This window comes from Gossypium arboreum, chromosome 8 (genome assembly GCF_025698485.1).
Source record: "Gossypium arboreum isolate Shixiya-1 chromosome 8, ASM2569848v2, whole genome shotgun sequence".
Classification (NCBI taxonomy): domain Eukaryota; kingdom Viridiplantae; phylum Streptophyta; class Magnoliopsida; order Malvales; family Malvaceae; genus Gossypium; species Gossypium arboreum.
The window spans coordinates 24,016,813-24,039,186 of NC_069077.1; the positions used below are offsets into that span (position 1 = coordinate 24,016,813).

At 33.9% G+C, this 22,374-nt stretch overlaps 3 protein-coding genes across 3 annotated transcripts; 2 read left to right on the plus strand and 1 right to left on the minus strand.

The window, feature by feature from the left end:
• Positions 1 to 4,198: 4,198 nt before the first annotated feature.
• On the plus strand, positions 4,199 to 6,690 carry LOC108467884 (3-methyl-2-oxobutanoate hydroxymethyltransferase 1, mitochondrial-like). The gene is made up of 5 exons (XM_017768698.2): positions 4,199 to 4,641; positions 4,850 to 5,056; positions 5,149 to 5,295; positions 6,077 to 6,130; positions 6,223 to 6,690. Exons 1-5 carry the CDS (start codon positions 4,237 to 4,239, stop codon positions 6,481 to 6,483), a joined length of 1,074 nt encoding a protein of 357 aa, XP_017624187.2. The 5' UTR covers positions 4,199 to 4,236; the 3' UTR covers positions 6,484 to 6,690.
• Positions 6,691 to 7,595: 905 nt separating this feature from the next.
• Positions 7,596 to 11,851, minus strand: LOC108467676 (WRKY transcription factor 22-like). The gene is made up of 3 exons (XM_017768407.2): positions 11,123 to 11,851; positions 10,932 to 11,042; positions 7,596 to 10,828 (listed from the first exon to the last, which is right to left on the minus strand). The coding sequence occupies exons 1-3, from the start codon at positions 11,503 to 11,505 to the stop codon at positions 10,345 to 10,347; spliced, it is 978 nt and encodes a 325-aa protein (XP_017623896.1). The 5' UTR covers positions 11,506 to 11,851; the 3' UTR covers positions 7,596 to 10,344.
• Positions 8,639 to 9,973, plus strand: LOC108468773 (pentatricopeptide repeat-containing protein At3g61520, mitochondrial-like). The gene is made up of 2 exons (XM_017769629.1): positions 8,639 to 8,720; positions 8,856 to 9,973. Exons 1-2 carry the CDS (start codon positions 8,639 to 8,641, stop codon positions 9,971 to 9,973), a joined length of 1,200 nt encoding a protein of 399 aa, XP_017625118.1.
• Positions 11,852 to 22,374: the final 10,523 nt, after the last annotated feature.

Below are 22,374 nucleotides of genomic sequence, written 5' to 3' on the forward strand. Positions count from 1 at the left end.
TAAATTAATTTTTGTATTGGTTGTTGTCTGCCATGTGCATGACAAAAGTGTTTGTATTAAATTATTCGGTATTTTGTATTGGTTATTGTCTGACAAAAATGGTTAAAGTGTTTGCCTATGTTGTCTGCCTTTATTGATGAGTACTTTGTTTGGCAGGTTTAATTGATGACAATTTTAATGAGAATGAAGAAAACGTGTCTGGTAGTGATGTGTCTGGGAGTGAATCGTCTGGTAGTAATAGTAATGCATCTGAAAGAGTTACTTTAGATGGTTTAAACATGGATGGTATAGGAGTAGATGAACTGTGTGATAGTGATGATTCTGGGAGGTTAGATAGTACACATGGATTTGACTCGGATGGCCAAAATTTGCCTGAGTTCAACCTAGAGAATGACATGAGTAATCCTAGACTTGAGGTTGGAATGTTATTTAAGTCTAAACACAGTCTAAAAGAAGCTGCCAAGCAGTATGATAGGTTGAATAGTTATTTTATTAAGTTTCCCAAAAATGATTTAAGAAGGTTAAAGGCAGTCTGCAATGAAAAATGTTCTTGGTTCATATGGGCTTCTAGGCTAAACCCTAATGACCCACTGACCAGACTTGGCAAATTAGGAGTTCAAACCCTAACCATACTTGTTCTAAAGTCTATAAAAATAGGAACGTAACCTCAGCTTGGATAGGTGAACAGTATAAAGAAAAATTCATTGCCGATTCTGATTATTCTTTGAAATCATTACAGCAATATGTCAAAAGAGATTTTTGTTGCTTGGTCTCACTAACCAAATGTAGGAGGGCTAAACTTAGGGCATTGGAATTAATTAAAGGAGCTCATAAGGCTCAATATGAGAAGATTTATGAGTACTTATTGGAGGTTAAGACCCAAAATGAGGGAACAACAACAATCTGTTATTTGGATAACAGATTGTTTCAAAGGATGTATGTCTGTTTGCAGGCATGCAAAGATGGCTATAGGGTTGGTTGTAGGAGGATAGTAGGTTTAGATGGATGTTTCTTAAAGGGCTACTATGGTGGCTACTTGCTTGCAGCTGTTGGGATAGATGCAAATAATGGCATCTAACCACTTACATATGCTGCTGTCGAAAGTGAAAACCAAGCATCATGGCTTTGGTTCTTGGAGTTGCTTGCAATAAACTTGGAAATTGTGAGCTCGTACCACATATCTTTCATGTCTGACAAACAAAAGGTAAAACTCTATTTATATATTTTTTTATGTTGTTTCTATTTAAGGTTTGTCAAAGAATTAAATTAGTTTTTTCCTAATTGCAGGGACTTTTGGAAGCAATATGTATGTTGTTTCCTAATGCAGAAACAAGGCACTGTGTTAGACACCTACATTCTAATTTCAAGAATGCTGGTTTCCGAACAAAAGAGCTGAAAGATTTGCTTTGGAAAGATGCAAGAGCAAGCACTACAAGAGAGTTCGATAATGCCATGGATGAACTGAGAAAAACCAATCACCATACTTATGACTGGTTGAAGAAGAAAAACCCTGCTCACTGGTCAAGGTCTCACTTCTCAATTAGGAGCCATTCTGACATGTTGGTGAATAATCTATCTGAATCATTTAACAAGATAAATCCCTATATTTTATGTTTCTTACTGATCATTAGCAATTCACTAATCATTTATGTGGTTTATGGACAGATGATACTATAAGCAAGAGGTAAACCTATTCTGACCATGATGGAAACAGTAAGGACCAAGATTATGTTACTTATTGTTAAGAAAAAAAAAGAAGCTGACAAATGGAAAGGAACTTTGTGTCCAAAGATCAAGAAAAAGCTGGATGTAAATATAAAAGATTCATTAAGGTAAAGATTCTTTCTAATGCCTATATTCTGACTTAATGTTGCTGATCATATGTAGTGATTGTTGGAAAGCTATTGACTTTTTTTAATATGTATGCAATGATTATTGGAAAGTTGTTGACTATTTTTTAATATGCATACAATGATTGTTGGAAAGCTGTTGACTATTTTTTAATATGCATGCAATGATTGTTGGTGTGTTGCCTATTTTTTAATATGCATGCAATGAGTTTTTTTTTTTATAATATGCATGTAGTGACTGCTTTTTTAGGGGGGTGTCATTGTATATTTTAACCAAGCATGCTCACTATTTTTTAGGTGTGTTCCATCACATGCTGGTGGGGACCAGTATCAGGTTGAATGTGGTCCAAGCAGCCAGCATGTGGTGGACTTAGTTCAGAATTCCTGCTCTTGCAGGAATTGGGATCTCACTAGCATCCCTTGCATGCATGCATTAACTGTCATTCATGTAAAAAATGAGTTCCCAAAAACCTATGTACAAACCTAGTACACCAAGCAAACCCAGATTCAAATTTACTCCAACTTTGTAAGTCCAGTAATGGGTCCTAAACAATGGGCCTCTTTGTCAAACATGCTACCAATACTACCTCCTCCACTAAGAAGGCCACCTGGCAGACCTACTAAAGTGAGAAGGAAATAACCTGATGAACCACAAACAATAGAAAGGTTGAGCAAGAGAGGGGTGGAGATGAGGTGCAGTAAATGCAAAATAATAGGCCACAATAAGAGGAGTTGCAAAGGGGAAGTTGGCCAAAACATTCCAGTAAGTAATTTGCCTTAACTTATAATATACTTCTATCTATGAATTTGTTTGTTTTTCATATTTCTTTTATTCGTGTAGGTTAAAAGACATCAAGTTTGTGTCCGAACCTAGCAAGAGGCTACCCCAAGTCAGCAAGAGGGTACCCCAACTCAACAAGGTGCCCCAACTCAGTTACCTACTGCCCCAACTCATCAAGAAGCTGCCTCAAGACAAAAGCTCCCATTAAAGAGAAATTCAACCACAACCACTGTTAGATGGATGCTTTCTACTCAAGAGTCATCCATGACAGACCATTGATGATGATGTGAACAGACTGCATTTTGTTAACCTTTTAAAACTGTGTAAATTTACCTGCTACTGATTATTAACTTAGGCAGATAATTTTTTAGAAATTTGCCTATGATTGCTACTGTTGATAAACTTAGGCATAGTCACTGAATCTTTTTGTAAATTTTCCTACAATTCACATCTGTTCAATTGTAATGAATTGTAGGAAAATTTGGCAATATTTTGCCCCTCATTCCTTTTGTAAACAGTTTACAGTTTGGCATATTGGCCTTAATATATGAGTAATTTATCATGCTATTTGTTACCCAACTGTTATCTTTTCTAACTAGCAACCATGTATACCAATTGTTAAATTTGTATATCAATTGTTATCTTTTCTAACCAGCAGCCATGTATACCAAATGTTAAGCAATTTGTAAACAACAACATGAGTTGGTTAGCTATGTATACCAATGACCATTTTAACACATGTTAAGCAACAAAAATATTCCAACACAATTTGTAATCAACAAAAATTTTCCATTTCATTCAAGTGTTTGTAAACAACTGGTTAGCCATGTATAACAGCAGCCATCTATACCACCATAAGCAACAATTTACCAGCAACAAAATTACAAAACATAAGCTGGTTTTCAATTAACATTAAATGATTTTTAAAGTCTTGAAAACAGCAAAACAGTAACAATTACAAGCACCAAAAACCAGGTTCTTTTCTCCCTCTTCCTTGCATCCTCCAATGTCCTTAGTCTTTTCAGAAGACCCAACAACACCATTCTTGAACGGGGCGTCAATGGTGGATCAAACTAGCTGAAAAATCGACATGGTTTTTGAAATCGACTTCCGAATTTGTTACACCCCAAAAACCTTCTACCTGGGTTGTCATTGGACCAAGACATGCTTAATTTGGCTGGGTCTCCACAAAAGCACATCAGAATCACTTCAGGCATATCCATTTTTCCTCTTCTCCTTCTTCTTCTTCTTCTTCTTCTCTTCTTGCTTCTCTTCCTCTTCTTCTTCTTCTTTTTCTTATTCTTTTTCTTTTTTTCAAACCCTAAAATGGTGCTAGTACTATTATTAAAGTGTTAGTAACCGGCCAGCTAGATTTAAGGTTGACAGCTAAGACTCCGTCACCTGCCATGTCACTTTACTGTGACGTCTGTGACGGAAAACGGTAAAAAGGACCGTTTTGTTACTTTTTGAAAGTTAAGTGTCTGAAATGAAATCTAGGTGACTGATTTGTCATTTATCCCAAAGTTTGGTGACTGTTGTTGTAATTTGCCTTTACTTTATCCCAATTTTATATATTCTTTTCGTCTCCCTCTTAGAACCTCGAGAATGGCATTTTTAACCAAACTGTCCAAGATTTCTCCACTGGCCAGAGTCTGCCTAAGTCGCTGCATGAGCCACGTCCCGGAGAACACCGTCTACGGTGGCCCAACACCACAAACCGCCGACCGGAGAGTGACCCTTAATCAGTTGAAGCAAAAATACAAAAAGGGCGAGCCCATCACCGTTGTCACAGCCTATGACTATCCATCGGCGGTCCACCTCGACATCGCCGGCATCGACATCTGCCTCGTTGGAGACTCTGCTTCCATGGTCGTTCACGGCCACGACACAACTCTCCCTATATCACTTGAAGAAATGCTCGTTCATTGTCGCGCTGTAGCTCGCGGCGCCAAGCGACCGCTTCTTGTTGGTGATTTGCCTTTTGGGACCTACGAGACAAGCACCAGTCAGGTAAGCCCCCCATGAACTTTTGCCCTCATTTTATTACTGGGAATTGATGGAAGTAGTGTTCTTTGAATGAATTTTCCTTTCTTAGACTTACATTTTTAGGACAAATTGTGTTACTAAATGGTATATTGGAAATTGGCTTTTTCTGAGAAGTGTAAGATAGTTGCCACTTAGTGATGCTTGATGTTATTGCAGTTTGGATTATGAACAGGCAGTTGATACGGCGGTTAAGGTCTTAAGGGAAGGTGGGATGGATGCTATCAAACTGGAAGGAGGGTCCCCTTCAAGAATCACTGCCGCAAAAGCCATTGTCGAAGCCGGAATTGCGGTTATAGGGCATGTCGGACTTACTCCTCAGGCAATTAGTGTACTTGGGGGATTCAGACCACAAGGCAAGAATGTTTCTAGTGCCATCAAGGTCCCTTTCCTAGTCTTTTCTATTTTGTTTTATCTTTGAATATATGCTTATGTTTGTCTTCTTAGCATGTTGGTTTGGGTCGGTTTATGCAGGTTGTAGAGACTGCAATGGCTTTGCAGGAAGCTGGATGCTTCTCGGTTGTTTTGGAATGTGTGCCGGCACCTGTGGCTGCTGCAGCCACATCTGCTCTTCGAATTCCCACAATTGGCATCGGAGCTGGTCCTTTTTGCAGTGGACAGGTTAATTTTGGACTATTAATCTCTCTGCCTCTTTGAAATCTAGGTCCTCACATTGCCTTAATTGTGTACCTTAAATGTTTTAGTTTAGAAACCAACAACCATCATTCAAATTGAATAAGATAAAAGAGGTGAATTGCAGCTCAATCAACCTTGGAATGTACAGTGAGTTGCGCATTCTGTATGAATTTCTTTAGAAAACCAGAACTAGAGATTGCATTCTGTATAGCTGTTGTCTGATTTCGTAGGTGGGGTTCTTCTTTATATTATGTTAACATAAGCGAACATGTTCCTGGCATCAGCATCTCTGCTTAGGGCTGGTGACATATAACCAACTCATTTGGCTGATTCTATCATTAGAAAGGCTTAACTTTGATGCTATAGCATAGCAGCTCTTATGGTTCTAAGGACCTCAAGTTTATTCCTATAAACGAATCATTAGCTGAGATTTGACTTCGGAAAAAGCTTAACTGTGTTTCTTCCTATGCATTCTATCTGTACAAAGTTTTTGTTCAAATGGTTGTACTACTCTTTAATGGGAGAATCTTGTAATGCATCTTCATCTTCATCTTCATCTTCACTCTTTGTTGCCTTTTTCAACCGTATTGTTCTGTATAAACACATGTTTTCAAGAGACTAGAAAGTTATATTTTTGTGTTATGGAGTTGTACAACCGTATTCCCTACCATTTGATGTTTTTTACTTCACAAAAAAGGAAATTGGGTGTTGTATTTGCTGCACTTTCGAATGTTTGTCATCACCTTTACTCGTACTGTCGATACAGGTTCTAGTTTACCATGATCTACTAGGAATGCTTCAACACCCACATCATGCAAAGGTAAGCACACGATTACCGCCTTCTACTTTTTGCAGATTCTTTCATTTTACATGAAAAAAATTCTCAAAAAGTGGTGGTTTTACCTTCTAAAGGTTACTCCAAAGTTCTGTAAGCAGTATGCTTGTGTCGGAGATGTCATCAAAAAAGCCCTTTCAGAGTACAAGGAAGAAGTAAACAACGGTTCATTTCCCGGTCCTTCCCACACCCCATACAAAATGAATCCCGATGATGTGAATGGTTTCTTTAAGGAGTTGGAGAAATTGGGTCTGAACAAGGCAGCATCCGTGGCGACTGCAGCAGCCGAGAAGATGAACACAGCACAACGGCCAGACACTGAGGCGTCTCAAAAGTGACCAAAATAAGGCTAGGTTTCTTCAGCTTTTTACCTAAAAAAAAATCAAGAACCAAATAGTTCCTTTCGGCATCATCTATTTTTACAGGCACCTCATGGTTGAGAAATGGCTCTTGTATGAAGTGAATTGCTATTGGATGCAACTATAATCAGATTGTAATTTTTATCTGAAATTTACTGGAATGCCTCAAAGTAGGATGCAGAAAAACATGGTCAATCCCTGGCCTAATCATCTTATCATTAAAACTTCTCATAAAGCTTAATCAACATTAAATTAAGGCACACTTATGGATGAAAATTTTTATGTGACTAATATATCTATAAAAATTGATATTAAAGAGAATTGTAGCTTTGGTTGAAATGGTGAATTGACGACATTCATATACATTTTTTCAGAAATTACATAATTTAGAACAATAAAATACCATCATAATAATGTTTATTATCTTTTAAAAAGAATAATTTTAGGTAATTGTTCTTGAGATTTGGTTAATGGGTGATACCAATTCAATCAATACTTGTTTGGAGCCGTAGTCAAAACTTGTCAGATCTTTTCATAATAATTAATATTATCAATATATGAAGAAATTGGTCTTGATTGAATTTCAAATCAAGTTGAATCAATTTTTAAACAAAATTTAAGATCATTTTCTATTTTACAAAATTCAATCCTGAATTTAAAGTTTAGGATTTAGATTTAACTCATTTTATTGTGGAATGGTTTAAATTTTAAGGGTTAATATATACAAAAGTTACCTGAACTTGATAATTTGTGCTTATTTGGTATTTTTTTATCTAATTGATACTTAAACTTTAAAATTTAAAAATTGTAAGCCAACCTGATATTCTTTTTTAGATATCTGACTAACACTGATGTGATACTAACAACTAATATTGTGATGACATATGGCTACCTCATATTTTGACACATGAAAAAATGTCAAATTTTATTTTTAAAGAATTTACCATATGTCAAATTATGAGACTGTTACTATTCATCGTCGAGTGCCATATCATTTTTTTTAATGTTGTTAGCCGAATACTTAAAAATAATACTAAATTAATTTACCGCTTTCAAATTTATGTGTCATTAAAGTGAAAAAAGATTAGATATCTTCGAAAATATTATTCAAATATATATAAAAAGTCTAAGTTTCAGTGAAATATTCGAAGTTTTGAACGTAAACAAAGAAGGAAAAATGAACATTACAATTCTAGTTTCAACTTTCAAAAGCATTCAAAACTACTCCTCCTTAAACCCTTATCGGCATCTTACCTCCTCAACCGTCACCTCTGCACCAAAGCTGACCCCAACCACCACCGCATGACGATGAATCAAGAATCAACGAAGCAGTTCAGCTCCTCCGCGAAAACCCACACCAACAATGGTCCTCTAATTAACCCCTGCAATCTCTCCTCTCCTCTTCTCCTTCTCCATCTCCTCGTTTTCTCTACAAAATTACTTGTGGCCTCGGTTCCTCTAGTCTGGCCCTTAATTTCTTCAAACACCTTCAACAAAACACCCCATCTCAACACACCCATTTCCTCTCTCATCCGTTCCAAGCGCCCGTCGAGCAAGTGAATCGAGAACTCGATGGTGGGTCGAGGTCATCCGAACTGTATCAAGCTTCGAAAGAATGGGGAATCCCTCTGACTGTTAATGCCGCCGCGATTCTTATCCGGGGTTTTGGGAGACACAAAATGGTAGATGAATCTGTTATTCCTTTTAAAGAACTCGACCCTTCTGTTAAAAACACGCACGTTCGCAATGTTTTTATGGATGGTCTGTTAAGAAACGGACGTGTTGAGTACGCGCTCAATGTGCTCGAAGAAATGCTTTAACCATTGTCTGAGGTTCCACCTGATGAGATCACTGGTTATATTATTTTTAGCGAGTTATTGAAGGGAGACAGGAAAGGGGAGAGAAATTTAAGCTAGGAATATACCATTAATTTGGTTTTTAAATTGGGGAAACATGGTGTTTTTCCCAAAGATAATTTGGCTTACCCCATTTGGTTTCTAGGTTATGTAGGAGTGGCAAAACCAATCAAGCTTGGAATGTTTTGCATGAACTACTGACACTGCGAGCGCCTCTCGAATCTCATCCTTTTGATGTACTTTTGACCGGCTAAGGGAGGAATGGAGATGTTAAAAGAATGCATACACTTGTAGCTGACATGAAGGAGAATGATATTCGGCCCAGTGCTGTAACTTTTGTGATTCTTATCAATCAGCTATGTAAGTTACGGAGGGTCGATGAAGCAATGGAAGTGTTAAACAACAAGCTCGGCAAATGAAAAGGGAGTGACGGTGTTTCAATCGAAGCTGATGTTATCATTTATAATACCGTGATTGATGGACTTTGTAAAGTAGGGAGGCAAGAAGAAGGGTTGCGTTTGATGGATCGGATGAGGTCCATGAAGGGATTGGCACCTAATGTATTTACTTATAATTGCTTGATTGATGGATTTTGTAATTGTGTTGACATTGAGAAAGGGAAGGAGTTGTTTGATCAAATGAATGAAGTGGGGGTTTCACCTAATGTGATCACTCTTAATATATTAGTGGATGGTATGTGCAGACATGGGAGGATCAATGGTGCACTCAATTTCTTCTCTGGTATGCAGGGAAACAGGTTGAAAGGCAATGCAGTTACTTATACTACCCTAATTACAGCTTACTGTGACATCGACCATATCGTTAAAGCGGTTGATCTGTTTGATCAAATGCTGGCAAGTGGATGCTCTCCGGATGCTAGCGTTTACCACAGATTGATATCTGGTTTGTGCAAAGCTGGAAGGATGGATGCTGCCAGCAATGTTTTGTCGAAGCTGAAAAAAGTTGGGTTCCGCCCTGACATTGTATTCTACAATTCGCTTGTTAGAGGGTTCTGCAAGAAAAACATGGTTGATAAAGCGTATGACATCATCAAGGAAATGGAAGAAGCAGGAGTGAAGCCTAATAGTGTCTCATATAACAGTTTGATTGCTTATTTTTGTCAAAATGGGAATTTCGGACTTGCTCGCGAAGCAATGGAATGGATGATTAACGAAGGTCATGTCCCTACTATCGCCACATACGGAGATCTAATTCACGCATACTGCTCAAATGAAAATATTAAGGAAGCAATGAAGCTCTTCAATGACATGAGTTCCACATCAAAGATTCCTCCAAACACCATAACATACAACATTCGTATAGAATCTCTCTGCAACAACAATGACATCAATGGTGCACTCTTTCTGGTGGATGACATGAAAGCAAAAGCGGTGAAGCCTTATTCCGACACATATAATGCAATGTTTAAAGGCCTTAAAGAGAACAATTTGTTGGAAGATGGCTTTAGATTGATGGACGCCATGATTGAGCATGCTTGCAAGCCTGATTATATAACCATGGAGATTCTCACGGGGTGGCTTTCTACTGTTGGTGAATCTGGAAAATTAACAAGCGTCATACAAGGATACAAGGTTTCTCCCCTTAGTGAATAGAATGGCTGCAAAAGATTAGGATTATGTTTACTGCGTGTTGTCCTTGAAGCTTTAAATTTTGCATTCTGCCATGTACCATTTAAATTCTCGAGAATAACAGAGAATAATTATTTGATTTGAGTCTAACTCGAATGGGTTTCAGATTTATTTTTGTCCAAGAAAAAAAAACCCATTAATTCTAGGAAAATAAAAGGTTGTCTAAAACCAATAACTAAACTAAGCTTCACTTGAAGATTAAAACAAGAAACTATACCATTTTTTTCTCTACAAAGAATAAATGGAATCCTATAGGAAGCATATTGTTGGCTTAGATTCAACCAAAAAGGTATATGACATATACAAGAAATTAAAAATATACATCCGGGCGAGTTTTAGATGCCACCGGCGGCAGTAGCTGCATTATTTGCAGTCCAAGGAAAGTCAAAACTTGCCGGAAAGTTATCGGGAAAGCAATTTCTGGTGACAATTTCAGCGAGTCCTTCTAAACCCTCGAAGAAATCATCACTCACCGCCGTGTCCGACATCCCAAACTCATCTTCCCCTTCATCTTCAACCAAATCCTCTCGGCTGTCCACCTTTGTACTTTGAACCACAACCCCTTCATCCACGGAGGCCGTCGGAGACAAGCTGTCGGCGGGTTTAGATGAGGAAGGTTTGACTGAGTCACCGGCGATGACCGTTTGTGGAGTGAAAGGCTTCTGGCGAGTGCTGCCAGCGAGTGAATTCCGATGCGTTGGAGCAGGGTGGTTGTGCTCGGCTGTGTACGTAACTATGAACATATTCGGGTCGGATCTGTGTCGTTCCACTTGTTTCCTGGCCAAACACCCCTTTGAGCTACTACATCTGTAATATCCCCTGTTATCAAAAAAAAAAAAAACCAAAAACAACCAAAAACCATTACTCGAATATCAAAACACAAAACCAAACTTATTTTCTCCATTTTTAAAGAAGATTTTACCTTGGATAAGGAGATCCCTTGATGGGTTTTTGACCATATTTTCTCCATGCCCACACATCTGAAGAGAGACCTTCCGGCGGCACATGGCAAACCCTTTTCAGCTGATTCTTTCTGTTAAAAATGGGAAAGTAATTAGATTTGAGGAACCCTTTTCAGCCGGTTTATTTGAAACATTTAATGCTAAAACTTACCTTCTTTTAGATCGAGAATTGTTCGTAGATGTGCTGCTACTAGTTGTTGTAACAGAGCCAACTTGAGACAGCTTAGGCTTTACTTGTTGATGTTCTTGCTGTTGTTTTGTCTGAGGTTGAGATTTGGGGAAGAAAGGCTTGTAAAGCTCATGCAATTCCTCCATGGCGTTCTTAGCTTCGAACTGGTTCGGAAAACACGAAAATTGACCCTGAAAAGGTTCTTCTTGGCTACCAAACGAAGAAAAACGGGATTGAGGGTATAAATCCGCCATTAAAGAACTGTTTGCAGCAACACCACCGCAGCCGCCGCCGCTGCTGCTGGTGGTTGTTGTAACGGTGGCGCAGCCCCTCACCACCGCATGCAAATCCCAATCCACATCCATGAACACACCCCTGTATCTTCGGCTGCCTCCTCCTCTGCGAAGGAAACGCTAGAACAGAATGTAAAAGACAAAATAAGGCGCTGACTTTTTAATGGTTGCAACGAGAGAAAAGGAGGCAGTTTGTATTTGAGTGGGCTTTTGCGATTATTATATATATAAACAAGAAGAAGATAAAAAAAAAAAAAAAAAAGGAGGTATTTTTGGTTGATAAATTGGGCGTCTCAATTGTCAAAGCCTTATCTTTTTTTCATTTGTTCTATCTGATTTATATAACTCAGCTTCCGACATTGAAAACCGGACTGGATTTGGGGTTGACTTTTTGGGCAATGTCAAAGGGTTTTTTAATTCTTGATTGTGGAAAAAGTCCACACGGTTTTTGTTTCTAGTTTTCTTTTACTTTTTATGTCTGTCTGTCTAGGTGGAGGCTCGTGAATTACCGACAAATGAAATAGAGATTAAAATAAATAAATAAAAGTAAAGTGGAGGCCAGTTAATTAGGTTGCCCCGACAATGAGCTGGGTCCTACTCTTCTATCTTCTCTTCTGTCCACCAGGCTTACAACTCAACCCACACTAATTGAAAAAACATTGCTCTTAATTGTAATCACTAAAAATGTGGGACATTTTACCTTACATTGGACAGTTGACACTCTCGTGACTACACGTGCTGAGCATCACCATTGTTTTTCTTTTTCCTCTTAGAAAGAATAAGGGACAATTTACTTTTCGATCCTTATATTTAGTTTTAATATATAATTTGGTATATAAGTTTTTTCAAATTGATTCATTTTTCTTTGACCCATACAAATATTTAAGTTAGACTTTAATATTCTAATTGGTACTTTAGTTTTTGTTTTGTTCGAATTAAAAACTTATATGTTTTCTTAATAGAGCACATATATCAAATATTTATTGAGTCACATAAGTTTAGTATGAAATTAAACATTGATGTCAAATTTAGGTACTAAATTAATTATTGAAACCAAATATAAGTATCAAATAGTATATTCAGATATCAAATTAGATAATCAATAAGTTTTGGGACTATTATTGACAAAAAAAAAGTAGATACCAAATTGAGAAGGTTGCCAAGTTTTAAGTATTAAATGTTGGTTTTCTCCCTTTAAAATATAACAAAATCGGGAAATCGTGAATACAGTTTGCACTTTTTAAGCAAGTAATACCTCATCGGGTGCGTAATCCAATACTCCATTATTTAGTGTCGGATAGCCACGTGTTCACCGAAAAGTAGCGAGTTTCAGTCTTTGGAGTACTCGAAGGTTGACCAGTCTTCTGAATCGACGGTTGAGAGTTGTTGAAGTTGTAACCGTTCTAGTTCACACATGAAATCCGGATCAGCGCGTGGCCGTGGGGAGGAGGAAACATGCGTGAGTTGGCAAATAAGAGCTGGGGGAGTATGTTGTGGGTTTGCCTTTTTCTTTTTCCCTTTAAATTACCGTTACAACCTGCATCGAGTGGCTCTATGTTCTTCTTCTCTTTTACCTTTTTTCATTTATACGGAATCCTATGATGGAGAATCGGACGGTGGACGATGATTACAAATTGGTGATGATTCAGTGATTTGTGGTTTTGAGGGTGCGGCTGACACGGCATTAATTGAGATAAAACAGTGGTTTTTTTATTGGAGAGACGTGGATGGCACGAGAGTATGGACTTGCAAGCGTGTGGGGTCTATTTCGCAATTTTCATACAGCGACGGCAGTCGTCTAGAATTTTTCCTTTTTATACTTGGATGAGATCATGCTTTCTAAATACTTTAATACATTGACTTGGTGCGTATTATAAAGCTTATTCTAATTTCCATACATGTTAATTTTGTGCGTAGATGATAAAAGTTGTACACAGGTGAATTGTATTTTATTTTCTCTATTAATAAATAGATAAAAATGTAAATTAATTTTTTATAAAAATTTCATCCCTATAAGTCCTTCAATGAAGATTTGGATTTTCATAATTTTTATGTAAATGACAATAGAATTAAAAGATGAATAGAATCAAGTAAATTAACATGAAGATTCTTATATTAAGAGTCGGATTATATTTTGCCCATCTACTCAAAAAGCGGGTAAATTAGTCCCTATATGTTAAATTATAAAGTCAATTGGTATTGCTGTTAAAAATTCTTTTTATTTAAATTTTTAAGTGATGACGTAACTGACGAAGTAATCAAACAGTGACACATAATGTGGCACATTTTTTCATACAAACAAATATTTTAATTTTAATTTTTTAAATTAATTAATTATTTCAAAAGCTACATTTAAAATGAATCCAAATAAATATTTGTCTATAATCAAATGAATTTGGACAAACTTGGGCATGGTTTTTTAAATAGTTATAAAAAAATTATAGAAATCTTATTAAAATTTATGAGAAATTATAGAATTTTTGAACTTATTGTAAATTACTAAAAGCGATGTCTAATTTGGATAAACAACTATCTAGGTTCAAACAGTATAGACAATTATTTTTTAGATTCATCCTAGAAATTTTTAAATAATTATTAAATAATTTTAAAAATTATTTAAAAGTTATTATGAATTATAAGAAATTAATAAAATAGTACTCATCAAATTGATGAACCAAAAATTAACTCGATTAAGAAGATATGTGTGTGTTTATATATATGGGTATATTTGAATTCTTTAAACATCTTATATGTGTTTTATAATTTTTAAAATTTTCATCATTATTTATAGTTTCTTGTAGTTTTTAATCAAGTTGATATTTTTGGTTAGTGAATTTGACTATTTTATTAGTTTCTAATAATTGTAATAACTTTTAAATAATCTTTTAAAATTATTTAATAATTATTTAAGAAACCACTCTAGAAAGAACTTAGACAAATGATTGTCCAAGTTAATTTGAGCTTGGACAACGATTTGTTCAAAATCATTTTGGATGTTATTTTAATAATTTTAAAATTTTAAGATTTTTAAATTTTTTTAAAATATTGACACCTAAAGGCACACAAAGCATACAATGTGTTAGTGCTTGATTCCTCTATCAACCACATCAACATTTAGTAGTAAAAATGAATGAAATTTTTAATAAAACAACGACTTTATTCTTTGATGTAATGTACATATTTTTTTTTAATATAAGGGTAACATAATATATAGACGAAATCTTTAATGGGATGACCAATTTACACTTTTTTCTAACATACAAAAATTTATTTACTTTTTTTTTTTTAAAATAGGCAAAATACAATTTTCCCCTTAATATAAAAACAACCATGATACTTTTACCCGTGTAAATTGTGTTAATCTAATTGATTTTGTTTTCTTATTTTCATTGTTACTTAAATAAAGTTATTTCTTGGTATTACATGATCATCATGCTTTGACTACATCTTTTATGTGCATTCACACAATACTTAGAGTCACATCAAACTCATTTACATTATTCATAACAAGTTAATAATCTCTTCATTTACATTTAAATTAATCAGAGGTTCATAAAAGTTGCAATAACTTATTTATTCATTTTATTTTAAAACTCATATATGTCAAAACACTCCAAAATAAATTCTAAAAATTTAATTTCACTCTTTACACTTCCACATCATTAAATCTAGATTAATTTATTTAACACTATTAAAAGTCAAATATTATTTAAAAGAATAAAAGCATTGATTTCCAAAGGTGTAAGATAATGGTGGATTGGATAAAATATGTTTTAAGTGTTGATAATGATGCAGACTTGAGGCAGTCAAAATGTTAGAGATAAATATATAAAATATACACTCAACTTTTAAATATTTGTTCTTGGAACAGTTTATACTTAAATTAATCTAGTTGTACACTTTGAAAACTATTAGGAGTATACATCCAAATAAAGTATATATCCAAATTTATAAGGTTATATTGTTCTTTTTCACTATATCTACATTAATGTTATAAATTTCAGAATAAATTATTAAAATAATTACTTTTATTTACCTCAAGTTACATTTAATAATTTATGTTTAAAATGTTACGTTTTAGTTATTTATGTTATCGTGTCTAACATTTTAGTCATTGAGCCATTAATTGTTGTTAACGATTATAACGTTAGTGACATGACATATTAAATCATCATTTCAAACGAAAAATTTAGGTTAAATTCTACAATTGGTCCTTATATTCTTTTCATTTTGAGCAATTTATTTTTTTTCTTTTATGCTCTTTTAACTTTATTTTTTTCTTTATTTTCCATTCTCTTCTGCTTCACCTTATGTTTTTCTCCCTTCTTCATTTCTTTTAATATAGTTTTTCTATGTTTTCCATTTTGTTAAAACTAATCCACAAACTTGTCTCACTTGAAAAAATTAAATTGTTTTTAAAAAAAAAGTATAATGACTAGTTTTAACAAATGGAAAACATAGAAAAACTGCATTAAAAGAAACGGAGAAGGGAGAAAAATAGAGGGAGAAACAGAATAAAGTAGAAAATAAAGAAAAAAATGTTAATAGAACATACAAGAAAAAAATTAAATTGCTCAAAACGAAAAAATATGAAGACCAATTCTATAAATTAACCTAAATTTTTTTGTTTGAAATGATAATTTAACATGCCACATCAGCTTACCGTTACACCATTAACGGAAATTAACAACAGTAATTAAAATGTTACAACAGGATAATGTAAGTGACTAAAATGTAACATTTCAAATATAGTTGACTAAAATGTAACTTGAGGTAAACAAAAGTGACTATTTTAATAATTTAACCTAAATTTTAATAAACATTAACTTTTCAAAGTGCACGTTAAAATGTTCTTAAAACTATGAAGTGTTTGATAAAATTATAAGAAAAGATTGTATGAAACTGGGATGCCATGTCATCTGTATCACTTTCCAATAATTTAATGTCATTTCAGTATTTTCATCTTGAAAAAAAATCAAATCCAACATGACGTGTTGAAATTTAGGATGAAAATGTTGAAATAACATTAAATTTTTGGAAAGAGATATAAATGACATGGTATCCAAGTTTCATACAATCATTTCTCTAAAATCATTGGCATAACGATAAATTTAGCACTCAAAGTTTATATTTTTATATAAATTTGATCCTGATTATTTTTTTGAGCTAAATTTAACCCTTAACATTTCAAAAAAGAGTTCAACTATTTTTTTAAACAAAAATGCTGATCAAAACATTCGTTTTTAATGTTGTTGGCTTGATAACTCGCATGATAATTGTAACACTCCTAGTATCTGTCACCGAAAACAAGGTTACGGAGCATTATCAGAGTTTCCAGAACATTTACAAATAATTCATGTCAAAATTTATTCATTTTCCAATATTATTCATAACATCCCTTAAATGAACCATCGAGGCCCAATATGAGTGTTAGAATCGAATCGGGACTAAATCAGGAACTCAGAGAATTTTTCGCGAAATTTCTAAAATTTTCCAAGATATAGGGCACAGAAGCCCGTGTGGTCCAAGGGACACACCCATGTAACCCTAGGACACGCCCGTGCTGCAGGCCGTGTTCAACCCCGTGTAACTCTCTAAACTGTGCCACACGGCTGGCCACACGCCCGTGTGCTAGGCCGTGTGGTTAATTAAATTCTTCGACATTAGGTGCAGGTTTCACACGGCTAAGACACATACCCGTGTTTTAGGCCATACAACACACACGACTGAGACACACGCTAGTGTCTCTGCCCGCGTACTCAATTCTAACCATTTTGTTTCTCAAATTTAAGATACAGGAGACACACGGCCTAACTACATGCCCATGTACCAGGCCGTGTGTCACACATGGTTAAGACACACGCCCGTGTGTCTACCCGTGTAGACAAAATAAAGCCATTTTCTAGCTTTATTTCTCACCCAACCTTTGCCAATAACCTACACCAAAACTTTTATTCATATACCAACCAATTCAAGCATCATAATCAAGTTAATTTTAACATCTAACATGGTACATCATTACATGCATTCATGTTTATAATCTTACCCTTTTGTGAACATACATGTTAATATAATTTAATCAACCACACTAACACATGGATATTCATTATGATATAACCTTATAATTTTACCAAAACAAATTTTTACTAGCCATTTCAAATGGCTAAATAACAATCAATCATTTACATGCCAATATGGCCAATTAACCTATACATGTCATTATGACCATAACTAATATGTACCAAAATAAGCTGATGGATAGTGTGAGTGATCTCCGCCAAGCTTCTAATCCAACGAGCTTCCGATTTACTATAAAACAGGGAAATAAAACTCAATAAGCATATAATGCTTAGTAAGTTTGTATAACATGGAACTTAACTTACCATTTGTTTTGTCTCCAGATAAACATGCAAGGCACATTCAATCAATTTGATCTCAAGCCCTACACATATCCTCGTTGCCCTTGTTAGTCATACTTCTACAATAACATTGAGAAACATATATAGACTCAACATCAATCAAATTTCCAGATATATATATACTTTCCATATCACGTATTCATATAACATGTATAAATCATATATTTGTATTACAAGTATATTTTCATAATAATTCATCTCGAATTCAAATTATTTCATGTCAGAACTTTACTCATATCATTCGAAATATCAAGGTCACAAATAGTACACTCAAGGTGTGCAAATCTATAATTAAGGATGAACATACTCATCAAATAAATTCCATGTACAAATATCACCATCTCATATTTCCATATATCGATTATCATGTATCATCATTTTCATGTATTTCAGACAGATACGTATAATTTCTTATTCGTAACTTCTGATGTCAAGATTTTTACTCGTTGAATTTATTCAGAATATCAATGGTTACACAGGTAGTACACTCGAGGTGTACAAATCTAGATCCATCAATTCATATTTAGGGGTACCCATTAGGGCACTAAATCAGAAAGCACACTCTCGAGCCACATATTATATAACATGATTACTTGTCTAAGCTAAATCCTGTTTCCAACATATGCTCACAAGAGCTTAATCAGAATAACCTGTCCTGGCTAAATCTATCTGTAACAAATGCTCAAGAGGGCTTATATCAAGATTACTAGTCTAGGCTAAATACTTTCTGCAATGAGGTCAATAGGATTACTTGTCCGAGCTAAATCCCGCCAGCAACAAATGCAGGACCTCATTCAATAAGGGAAATGTAACGCCCCTAACCCGAATCTGTCACTGGAATAGAGTTACGGAGCATTACCGGAGTTACCGATTCATTTATCAGATATTTCATTAATCCGATATCTTTTCTTTTCCACGTTCAAGTCTCGTATTCAAGTCATCCGGATCTTTATAAAGAAATTTGATCGTCATTTTCATTTATTTCATGTTATAATACATTCAACTAATGCTCTAAACAAAATTATCATTTTACCCCTAAACTTTTAATTAATGACAATTTCATCCTTAGGTTAAAATAAAATAAAATTATTGCAATTTAATCCTCATTTCCAGCAGTTATTCTCACACAAATTGATAACAACCTATGAATTCTATAAAATGTCAGAATTTTCCATAATTTCAACACTTTTCAATTTAATCCTTAAAACATGTTTTTCCCTGATCTTGAGCTAAATTAATAATTTCATTCAATTTTGTAATTTAAATAATAAAATAATCCATTTCATGCAAATTGGTCATTTCTAAATTTTTTTTACAAAATTGCCCATAAATTTTTTACTTTTATTCAATTTAGTCCATGAGCCTAAAACATACAAATTAGCCATGCTAGCTGAATACTCATACATATTTTCCTTCTCCTCCTCTCCATTCCACATCCTTAATTTATATAACATGCAACAAGTAACATTATCAATAATTTCACTATATACTTATGTATATTCAAAACTGTCCATTTGCGTCATAGTCACTAAATTATTTATATCTTAAGTTACAGAACTTGAAATTAAGATCCGCTAATTTTCCCTGAAACTATACTTACTTATCTTATTATCATAAAATTTTCAGAATTTTTGGTTTAGCCAATAAGTACAGTTTATTCTTTAAAGTTGCCTCTGTTCTGCTGTCTGACAATTCCGATCCTTCTTCACTAAGAATTAATTATCTCATCGTACGAGATTCGGATGATGTTCCCGCTTATTTCTATTGAAAATAGACTCTTTAAGGATTTTAAACATATAAATTTAATCCCTTAATTATTTTTCTCCAATTTTTGATGATTTTCCAGAGTCAGAACAGGGGAATCCGAAATCATTCTAACATTGTCTCACAAAACTTATTATATCTCATGATTTAGAATTCCATTGCTTACATCGTTTCTTCTATAATAAACTAGACTCAATAAGCTTTAATTTTATATTTTATTCATCTTCTAATTGTATTTATACAATTTTTGGAGATTTTTCAAAGTTAGACTATTGCTGCTGTCCAAAACTGTTTTAGTGCAAAATGTTGATTTCCATTTTGCCCCAAATTTCACAGTTCATACAATTCAGTCCTTACTTAATTAACCCCTCAATTAAACTAATTTTCTCAATTAATACTTTTCCTAGACATTATAAGTTATTTCATAACTATTGAAATTCAGAATTTCCACATAAAACTCTAACTTCAAACTCTTTTACAATTTAGGTCCCAAACATTCACTTTCTATCCAATTCTTTCAATAAAATCAGCATATAAACAATTTAAAGCTCTAATTCTATATCAAATCATCATATAATTCCAGCACATATTCATATAAACTTTCAATTTCTTTCATAGAATCAAGGACTAATGAATTCAACAAATGGACCTAGTTGTAAAAGTCACAAAAACACAAAAATTTCAAGAAATAATCAAGAATTGAACTTACTTGCAGTAAAAATATGAAAAACCAGCTTAAGGGAACTCTTCCATGGTGTTTTTGCTGAAGAGAATGCAGAAAAATAAAGAGAAATCTAGATAATTCCACTTTAGTCCTAGCTTTATTAAGTAAATTTTGCAATTTTCCAATTTTGCCTTTATTTTCTTGGTGATTTCATGCTCTTGCCGTCCAGCCCAAATATACCTTGGGTCTATTTTCCTTTTAAACCCTCTTTCTTTTTTCATTTAAGCTATTTAATCATTTCCCACAATTTTTGCATTTGATACAATTTAGTCTTTTTTGTTCAATTAGCTATCAGTACTTTAAAATTTCTTGACGAAACTTTAATACTAACTTATTAACACTCCATAAATATTTATAAAAATATTTATAGCTCGATTTAAAATTCTCGAGGTCTCGATACCTCGTTTTCAATTCTAATTATTTTAATATATATATATTTTTTGTACATTTCACTATTTCAAAATTTTTCCTAACTTCACATTTAACTTATACTCACTAAATTAATAATATTTCCTACTCATTTGTTGGATTTAGTGATCTCGAATCACTGTTCCGATACCACTGAAAATTAGACTGTTACAGGAAATCACATTTATCCAACGATTTTCATTTATTCAAACGGGATTTAGCATTTTTCAAGCATTATCAGGCAGTTGATTATTTCATGTATTTACAATATTTACAATACTCAAATAAACACATTTCACATTCATTTCAAGCATAAAAGTAACATCTTTATCATTTATCATGTATCGGGCATTATCATTTATCGGGCTTTGTCGGATATATCTTCAATGTCATATATATATAATATTTATACAAATCACATACACACAACATTAAATTCAAGCATATAAATATACACAATTTAGTTACATGAACTTACCTCGACAAATGTTTCTGTACATTAAATCTACTAATCCGACATTTTTCTCTTTTCCTCGTTCTAGCTTCGAATTTGGTCTATCCGGATCCAATTTGGCCAAGAAAGCTTTCTTTCTCTTTCGTATAGTTTCCATGGAATATTTGGGGAAGAAGATGATATAAAATGATTTTTATTTCTATTTAATTATTTGTCATCTTTTAATTTTATCACTTTCCAATTTAGTTCTTAGCCTTTTTCTAATTTTCCATGGATAAATCATCCAAAAATATCTACTAACTTTACATTAATGGTCTAATTGCCATGTAAGGACCTCCAATTTAAAGTTCTATAGCTATTTAATACCTTCAGCTATTAGAACACAACTTTTGCACTTTATGCGATTTAGTCCATTATCAAATTAAACATGTAATCGATAAAATTTCTTTATGAAATTTTTTGTAACACCCCTTACCAGTATCTAAGGTCGGAACAGGGTACGATGCATTACCAGACTTAACCATACACATAGACGAAAACTAGGCCATAAAATTTCATTTAATTCAAAACTTTTCGAACACATGCATAGACTCATATTTAAATATATATAACGTGACATAAATGAGCACTTACACATCCATAATCATTCAATAACATGTCATTCACTTAAACATATTTGCTTACCATCCTGTATATAATATACATTCTTACATTAACTAGAACTAGACATGTTAAATCTTATTCTCATTTTATACCATCATAATGTAGTTACCAATTTGTCTATTAAACATCCATATTCAAGGCAACATTACTCATTTCCATTTAATTCATGATCCACTGGCCTGCATTTAACTTACCTGATGTATTACCAATCATGCATAACAAACAAAGCTAACTATATCATCACATCAAAACATAGGACATGGCATGATTAATTAAACTTACAAACCATAATGGATAAGGACCACATCTCATGATCATATACGATAACTTAATGCAGACCGATACGTTTGGTCAAAGTCGTAATAATAATACATATCACAAACCAACTTCCTATACATGCCACTCACTTGATATTTCTAATATTTGAATTAATTCTCCCAAAAATGATAGCTTAATAGTGTGATTTTGCCTCCGACGATCTCCAACCCCGAGCCGACCTGCCAAAACTG

Bases quoted from the DNA above. Each gene is read 5' to 3' on its own strand.
- LOC108467884 (XM_017768698.2), top strand. From the start codon at position 4,237: ATGGCATTTTTAACCAAACTGTCCAAGATTTCTCCACTGGCCAGAGTC. The intron at 5,296-6,076 runs GTTAATTTTGGA...CTGTCGATACAG, and splicing joins GTCCTTTTTGCAGTGGACAG to GTTCTAGTTTACCATGATCT. The intron at 6,131-6,222 runs GTAAGCACACGA...TACCTTCTAAAG, and splicing joins AACACCCACATCATGCAAAG to GTTACTCCAAAGTTCTGTAA.
- LOC108468773 (XM_017769629.1), top strand. From the start codon at position 8,639: ATGCATACACTTGTAGCTGACATGAAGGAGAATGATATTCGGCCCAGT. The intron at 8,721-8,855 runs GTAAGTTACGGA...TTTGTAAAGTAG, and splicing joins GATTCTTATCAATCAGCTAT to GGAGGCAAGAAGAAGGGTTG.
- LOC108467676 (XM_017768407.2), bottom strand. From the start codon at position 11,505: ATGGATGTGGATTGGGATTTGCATGCGGTGGTGAGGGGCTGCGCCACC. The intron at 11,043-11,122 runs GTAAGTTTTAGC...CATTTTTAACAG, and splicing joins AATTCTCGATCTAAAAGAAG to AAAGAATCAGCTGAAAAGGG. The intron at 10,829-10,931 runs GTAAAATCTTCT...TTTTGATAACAG, and splicing joins AAGGGATCTCCTTATCCAAG to GGGATATTACAGATGTAGTA.